The 8,612-nt window shown below is 39.5% G+C and overlaps 1 protein-coding gene and 1 long non-coding RNA gene across 8 annotated transcripts in view; one reads left to right on the top strand and one right to left on the bottom strand.

Moving 5' to 3' along the window:
• CFAP97 (cilia and flagella associated protein 97) overlaps positions 1–8,612 on the bottom strand; it is a 48,273-nt gene that overhangs the window by 9,481 nt on the left and 30,180 nt on the right. For all 6 annotated transcript variants that reach the window (XM_017852653.1, XM_017852651.1, XM_017852656.1 and 3 more), the window contains exon 3: positions 5,292–5,557. In XM_017852653.1, the coding sequence (XP_017708142.1) occupies positions 5,292–5,557 (266 nt within the window). The remainder of the gene's footprint in view (positions 1–5,291; positions 5,558–8,612) is intronic.
• Positions 7,367–8,612, top strand: part of LOC108515618 (uncharacterized) — a 15,460-nt gene continuing 14,214 nt past the window's right edge. For both annotated transcript variants that reach the window (XR_001881580.1, XR_001881579.1), the window contains exon 1: positions 7,367–7,497. This is a non-coding gene — a long non-coding RNA (uncharacterized LOC108515618). The remainder of the gene's footprint in view (positions 7,498–8,612) is intronic.

The raw sequence follows: 8,612 nt of genomic DNA, 5'->3' as shown, positions 1-8,612 counted from the left end.
CTGTAGTCCCAGCTACTCGGGAGGCTGAGGCAGGAGAATGGCGTAAACCCGGGAGGCGGGGCTTGCAGTGAGCTGAGATCCGGCCATTGCACTCCAGCCTGGGCAACAGAGCGAGACTCCGTCTCAAAAAAAAAAAGAATTGCCTTAGGCCAGGTGTGGTGGCTCACGCCTGTAACCCCAGCACTTTGAGATGCTGAGGCCAGTAGATCACCTGAGGTCAGGAGTTCGAGACCAGCCTGGCCAACATGGTGAAACCCCGTCTCTACTAAAAATACAAAAATTAGCCAGGGGTGGTGGCACATGCCTGTGATCTCAGCTACTCAGGGAGCTGAGGCAGGAGAATACCTTGAACTCACAAGGCAGAGGTTGTAGTGAGCCAAGAGTACAGTGTGCCACTGTACTCCAGCCTGGGTGACAAAGTGAGACCTTGTCTCAAAAAAAAAAAAAAAAAAAAAAAAAAAACCCCTTAAATTTTAAAATTAATAATCTCTTTTTTTCTTAAAAAAAAAAAAAAAAAAAAAAAAAAGAACTGCCTTAAGTTTCTAAATTCATACATGCCTTTTATTTTTAAAATAAAATAAAATAAAACACAAGAACTCCTAACTGGAAAAATTATGCTAACAGCTGCAGAAATCATTAATACATTATTTATTTGTTCGTTTAAATTTTTGTACATGAAAAGATGGGCTAGACGATATTGTCTATTTATTTTCATTTCTCTGAATTTAAAATTTGCTAATAAGCTAGGCGGGGTGTCACATGCTTATAGTCCCAGCTACTCAGGAGGCTGAGCTGGGAGGATCACTTAAGCCCAGGAGTTCAGCCTGGGTAACATAGCAAGATCTCATCTCCAAAAGCCAACAAAAAACTCCCCCCAAACAACAGCAACAAAATAACTAAGGACTATTTTATTTACATACATAATCTTAGAAAGTAAAAAAAAAAAGAAAGTTAACTCCATTTAGTTAACTTTAGGCTCCAACCCTGATACTACATTCCTCTAGGAATCTTACTTCCTCCATAACTTTGCTTGAATTACTTCTCTCCCCTCAACATTCTTTCACACCTGAGGAAACTGACACGCATTCAAAAGAATGGAATAATCTCACTTCTTCTTAGACGGTAAAGTGAAACCATAAACCAAGTATCTTTAACTACCTCTCCTTCTGTTAAGATTGTTCTTGTGCTCTTTTGGAAAAAAGTTCAAATGAAAAGAAAGAGATATGGTTCAACAGGAATCTTCCTTTCTTTTTTTTTTGAGATAGGGTCTTGCTCTGTCACCCAGGCTGAAGGATCACTTGAACGCAGGAGGTGGAGGTGGAGTGATCACGGCTCTCTGCAGCCTTGACCTCCCAGGACCAAGCGATCCTCCTCCTCAGCTTCCGGAGCAGCCGGGATTACAGCCGTGCACCACCACGCCTGGCTAATTTTTTGTTTTTCATAGAGATGGAATCTCACAATGTTGACCATGCTGGTCTTGAACTTCTGGGTTCAGGCAACCCTCCTGCCCTGGCATCCCAAAATGCTGGGATTACAGGCGTAAGCCACTGTACCTGGCTAAAAATAATATTTCAGAATTCATGAATTAAAAAGTTACTCCCCTTTTTACAAGTAATAAAATTCTAATATTTAAATTATAATGATCATTGAGGCTCTCTACTGATAAAGTTATCTACTGGATAAAAACATTCTCTACTGGATAAAATTTTCATTTCTCTGAATTTAAAATTTGCTAATAAGCTATGCCAATAAGCTAGAATAATTTTATTCCCTTAATTTTGTTTGGATGCAATGTTTAATGAGAGGAAGGATAATATCTACCTATTGAAACAAATAATGATGATCTTGAACATCATCATCAGGACAGATGAACAGTATGCTTTTAACTCTAGAGCACAGAAATCAGTTTTATACAATCGTTGCCTTCCTTCTCTACCTTTTCTGCACAACGCTACTTCTTTGGGATCATTTCCATCTAAATAGCCTCTGAATTGCTAACACACTGATGTAAGAGTGCCAGAACAGAAATGCTTTAGTCATCATGTCTGTCAGCCACCTGAATTGTTCTCTGTCACTGGAGATACAGCAAATGAAGGAATATAAATCACAAAAAATATAAAGGAATGAATTGTTTTGCAGTATATCTAACACAGAAATAACTACAAAAGTGTGTCTGTGTGTGCTGAACACATGCATGTATATTTTAAATATTAATAGTTTAGCAAACAGATTAAAAAGTTTATCAGCCTGGGTGCAGTAGCTCACGCCTGTAATCCCAGCACTTTAGGAGGCTAAGGCGGAAGGATTGCCTGAGGTCAGGAGTCTGAGACCAGTCTGGGCAACAAAGTGAGATCTCATCTCTACCAAAAAAAAAAAAAAGTATCAGCTCACACTCAAAGAGCGAACGTGGCTCTTTTTTTTTTTAAGGTTGAGTATGAGAAGGCTAGAAGTATGGTTAAGACCATACTTCTGGTCAGGAAGGTAGTATTTAAGACTGTCAAACAGGCTCAATATAAATAATTATATTTATATTACAGGCATGAGTCATCAGGCCTGGACTAATAGGATTTTTTAAATAGAAAAATAATCAAAGTCAATGGGTGCAGTGGCTCACGCCTGTAATCGAAGCACTTTGGGAGGCAGAGGAGGGAGGATCATGTAGTCAGGAGATTGAGACCATCCTGGCTAACACGGTGAAACCCCATCTCTACTAAAAATACAAAAAATTAGCCAGGTGTGGTGGCGTGCACCTGCAGTCCCAGCTACTCAGGAGGCTGAGGCAGAAGAATCGCTTGAACCTGGGAGGCAGAGGTTGCAGTGAGCTGAGATTGCGCCACTGCACTCCAGCCTGGCAACGAGTAAGACTCCATCTCTAAAAAAAAAAAAAAAAAAAAAAAAAAAAAAACTCAGGTTCCTTAAAAAACTAAACACAAAATTACCATATGACCCAGGAATTCTACTCTATGTGTACACCCTAAGGAACTAAAAGCAGGGACGTGAACAGATAGTTACCAATATTCACTTCAGTATTATTCACTGTAGCTTAGGTCTACACCTACAATGGAATAGTATTCAGCCATAAAAAGGAATTAGGTTCTGATACATGCTACAATATAGATGAAACGTGAAAACATTTTAAGTGAAATAAACCAGATATGGTTCTACTCATATGAAATATTTAGAATAGCCAAATTCGTAGAGACAGAAAGTAGACTAGACCCCCTCAGAGGATAAGCAGGTGGGGAAAGGAGAGCTGTTCAATAAGCACAGCATCTGTATGAAGTGATGAAAACGCTTTAGAAATAGATGGTAGTGACAGTTGCCCAACACTGTGGATATGCTTAATGCCACTGAATTATACACTTAAAAATTGTTAAAATGGCAAATTTTAAGTTATATATACATTACTACAACCTAATAATATACCAAAAACCATTGAATGTGTACACTTTAAATGGGTAATAGTCTGTGAATTATCTCAATAAAGCTGGTTAATAAAAAAGGTAACCCCAAAGCTAGGCAACCTGGATTTGCACCTGGGCTCTGACACCTGCTAGCTGTGTGACCCTGCGTAAGTTCCTGTGCCCCACCCAGTGTCTCTTTTACTCTTTTGTAACTACAGTAACTGTAAGATTGCTATCAGGATTTGCCTGAAATGCCTAACACTTGTAAAATAGTATGTACAATATAATTGTTTATTAATTGAGATCAGCCCAGAGACAGGTGCGACAGTGAAAACAAAGGAAGTAATCCCAAATGTTTGTGACATATGGGAATTTCAAATTTCCATGAAACATGAACGAATCTTGAATACTGCGAAGGTGATGTGTGGAACGCTATCATCTATGTCAGCTCCCACCAACCTCATTTCACCTAGCTTAGTTATCTGTTCCTTGCCACGTGCAGGGTAATCCTCTTGAAGGGTTCAAGACTACTAGTTTTTATAAATAGTAATCCTAGCTTCCCAAATCTTGGGGTTAGTATGGTAATAAAGAAATGTACAAAAGAGTTGTTACAAATTTAGGTAAGCATATGGTTACACAGGAAAACACTAGTAATGACACATAAGGAGGGTTAATTTTGAAAATGGTCTTAATAATTTTAATAGCTTTCTAATTATTTTAGCTCTGAGTTTATGTGTTCATTAAGGGTCTAATTCTAGTTTAAGAGACTACCCGGGTTTAAAACCTTGGCTCAGCAGCATACTTAGTAGCTCTGTGCTAAATATTTAACCTGTCTAAGCCTCAGTTTTTTCATCCTAAGATGTGGATAAAAATAGTTATCTACTTCAAAGACCTGTTGTCAGGATTCAATAAGTTAATACTTGGAAGATACTCAGAAAACAATGCCTAGTGTTTAGTAAAAGCTCAGTAAATATCAGCAATTATTATGAACTAAATCTTATGAAGAAAATATGCGATAAGTTTTAAATGTGAAGATTTTCAACAGTTGCCATGTTTATTTTCTTAGAATATCAAACTATATGATTTGTAACAATCAATGTTTCATACATTTAAGTAGCAGACTAACAATTTGGCCTATTGGAGATACACTGATCCTTTAAAATAAGTGATACACAATTTTTTTTAGCTTTCCAGGACACAATAAAGTAAAAGAGATTTCACTTGTGACTGAACACTTCACAGAAGAAACACTGTATCTGACCCTTGCATACCACTTCCTGTTCTACTGCAGTGATTTAACTGATCTAGGCAAATAAATAATGGAACTTTCAGTATTTTCCTTTAATAGTCTCCTCTCTCTCTTTTTTTGTTTTTTTCTTTTTTTGAGATGGAGTCTGGCTCTGTTGCCCAGGCTGGAGTCCACTGGTAGAATCTCGGCTCCTTGTAACCTATACCAGCCGGGTTCAGATGCTCCTCCCACCTCAGCCTCCCAAGTATCTGGGATCCCAAGTATCTGGGATCACAGGTGTGTGCCACCATGCCCAGTTAATTTCTGCATTTTTGGTAGAGCTGGGGTTTTGCCAGATTGCACAATCTGGTCTCAAACTCCTTGCCTCAAACGAGCTGCCCACCTCGGCCTCCCAGAGTGCTAGAATTATAGTGTGACCCACTGCATCTGGCCAATGGTCTCTTAATATATAGTTTCCTGGATAAAAATACATATTGTATCTTCCAGACTTACAGCACATCATATGTTTCATACCACACATACTGTACCTGCTTTTATGTAATGAAGTTTGAATATTTGGCTGTATTTAGGTTTCCTGTAAGCTGGACGTACAAATCAGTGCAAACACATTTTCTTTGATGACTATTTTAGTTACTTACCAAGTTTTCTCTCTCAATCCTTTGTTGTTCCCTCTGTCTGTTGAGAGCACTGTGATATAACTTTGGGGGATGATCAGTTGATTGAGGAATTGTACTTTTGCTTCCTGGCTTTTCCGCCTGTCTTGACAGTTCTTTCAAAAGCCTCTGATTTTCCCGATCGATCTGTCTCACCTCTTCTCTTGTGAAAGAGTAGTTTTTCCCAGGTGCTACTGAAGGTTGATCAAAGTGATGCTTTTGTGGTCCTTTTTTATCTAACTGCAGAAAAGCTACAGAAAAGAACAAAAAAAAAGAGAAAATGGTCAAAGTAAGTAAGTATGTGGTACATGCTTTTTATTTCCCCCCCTTTCTTTTGAGACGGAGTTTCCCTCTTGTTGCCCAGGCTGGAGGGCAATGGCACAATCTCAGCTCACTGCAACCTCCGCCTCCTGGGTTCAAGCGATTCTCCTGCCTCAGCCACCAGAGTAGCTGGGATTATAGGCATCTGCCATCACGCCTGGCTAATTTTTGTATTTTTAGTAAGGATGGGGTTTTACCATGTTGGCCAGGCTGGTCTTGAACTCCTGACCTCAGGTGATCCATCCACCTCAGCCTCCCAAAGTGCTGGGATTACAGGTGTGAGCCACTGTGCCCGGCCCGGTGGTACATGCTTTAACCCTTAAAAATATGTATTAATACATGAAAAAGTATGTATGAAATAATGCTAATGATATCTGGATTACAACTTTGTCGAAAAAAATTGGACGTAGCTTAGTATTTTATGCTCACCAGGTTCCTTTTGTAGAACAAGGCTTCTAGATTATCTATAAGCCCTTTAAAATTCAATTCTAAAGGAAATTAATAGTAAGCTATTTTTCTCTAATGGTTTTTGTCTTTTTTTTTTTTTTTTTTTTTTTTGAGACAGGGTCTTGCTCTGTCCCTCAGCCTCCTGAGTAGCTGGGATTACAGGCATCCGCTACCACACCCAGCTAATTTTTGTATTTTTAGTAGAGATGGGAGCTTCATCATGTTGGCCAGGCTGGTCTTGAACTCCTGACCTCAGGTGATCCACCCGCCTCGACCCCCCAAAGTGCTGGGATTACAGACATGAGCCACTGCACCAGGCTGAAGGGTGGGTTTTGATCAAAGTGGGGCATGAAGCACATTTTCTAGGATGATGGAAATGTTCTCTATTTTATAGTAGTTACTGCTGCTAACACATCACCACAAAACTTAGTTGTGTGAAGCAGCAACCTGCAACGACTCAAAGACCAGGATCGAAGTGCCCAACCATGGCACAGGAAATGAGGTGCTCCTGGAACAAACTTAGGACCAACTTTGGGACCTGCTTTGGGACCTGGTGGCCAGCAGAGCTGCAAGGGCCTAGAGAAGGCTGTTGATGAAGTCTCAGACTATGAAATGGCAAAATGTTTAGCAACACTGTGCTTGTGTTGTTAAGGGAAACGGAAAAACTAACAACTGCACTGGTAGATCTGGCCGAGCAGAGCTCCAAGCAGAATGCTGGAGGCATCAGTGGTCTACTTTACCCACAGTAAGAACGGACAAAGAGAGGTGAACTAAAAAAATAATAAAAAGAACTGGCCAGTTTTCAAGCAAAATTCAGAAAGAATATAAAAGAGCCAAGACTTACGGGGTTTAAAAGTGAAACTGCGCCTCATCCCTAGCCTTTCCCGGGAGATTCTCAAAGTACTCAAAGAGCTGTAGCTAAGCAACCACACCTGAGGAATCTCAGCCGCAGCTGGACCTGATTTACATCCCGGATCTCCAGGTAGGGGCATCTGTGGAAAGGGCGAATGCATTTTTGCATATGGGAAGAATGTTAATAAATCTGTGGCCAGAAGTTGGACTGTAGAGGTTTTAAAATATAAAATATTTAAATTAAAGATTATTATAATTTACAGTATTTGACACTCCTCCCATTAAGAAGTAGGGGTTTATGCCTTTTTGCATTAAATCTGGGAGGGTTTATGACTATTTCAACCAATAGAGCATGAAAGAAATGATGCTATGTGACTTTTGAGGCTAGGTCATAAAAGGCAGTGAGGCCTCTGCCTTGTTTCCTGGAACACACGTGCTTAGAATCCTGAGCCACCATGAAAGAAGTCCAACTCCCCTAAGGCTGACACATGAGGAAGCCAGGCCACATGCAGAACCCCATGTGGGCCCTTGGGTTCTGGTCTTCACGTTGTACCAAGCCCAGGCACCTGATGTGAGTACACAGCACTCGGCTGACTGTAGTCCCGGTCACTGAATCACCTCTACCTTTCGGTCTCTCTAGTCCCTAAGTGTTGGGGTAATCTGTCACATAGCAGTAGTAACTGATTAGTTCATCACTTTTAAAAAATCATTGTGTGACAAAATACCTGTGGCCAAGAGCATCCCACGAGCAGATGCAAGTTTTTGTTGTTACTGGTTAAATCGATTATCAATGCTTCCATGGTGATGTGGCTTCCCAAATGTTATTTTCCAGCTCTGTTTTGCCTTTTTCACACATTTCAAACCAATGACTTTTATCTTTTCAGTGTATTTGACCAATTTACTCATGTAAAACACCCTTCTCTATCTCTTTTAGTGATTTTCACATCTTCAGTTCTATTTTGTGTATTAATAGATTGGTAAGTTTTACTTTCTCCTTGTTCAAGGAGATATGCCTGGCATATATTTTTCTAGCCCTTATTTTCATTCTTCCTATACTATTTTAAATATCTTTTTAGGCTGAATTTTGTTTACTTTTCTCCCAATTCTGTTGGCATATACTGAGCACTCATATTAAGCATAACAGAAACCCTATCAGACAGGGCTAGTGTTTTATTTTTTTATTGTGGCAAAATACATGGAACACAAAATTTACCACGTTAACCATTTGTAAGTATACAGTTCAGTGGTACTGAATATATTCATATTGTGTAACCATCACCACCAACCATTTCCAAAACTCCTTCCATTGTGTAAAACAAATTCTGTATCCATTCAACACTGACTCCCCACTGCTCCCTTCCCTCAGCCTCTGGAAGCCACCATTCTTTGTCTCTATAATTTCAACCACTCCGAGCACCTGATATCATCACACAGCACTTGTCTTTTTGAGGCTGCCTTATTTCACTCAGCATCATGTCCTCAAGGTTCACCCATGTAGCATTATGTCAGAATTTCCTTCATTTTTAAGGCTAATACTTCTGGGGTTTTTTTGTTTGTTTTTTCACCTTTTATAATTTTAATTTTTTTTTTAAATTTTTTTAATTATACTTTAAGTTCTAGGGTACATGTGCATAATGTGCAGGTTTGTTACATATGTATACTTGTGCCATGTTGGTGTGCTGCACC

Source organism: Rhinopithecus bieti, unplaced genomic scaffold (genome assembly GCF_001698545.2).
Source record: "Rhinopithecus bieti isolate Rb0 unplaced genomic scaffold, ASM169854v2 scaffold_35307, whole genome shotgun sequence".
Taxonomy (NCBI): domain Eukaryota; kingdom Metazoa; phylum Chordata; class Mammalia; order Primates; family Cercopithecidae; genus Rhinopithecus; species Rhinopithecus bieti.
This window is presented reverse-complemented; position numbering and strand designations above follow the sequence as displayed.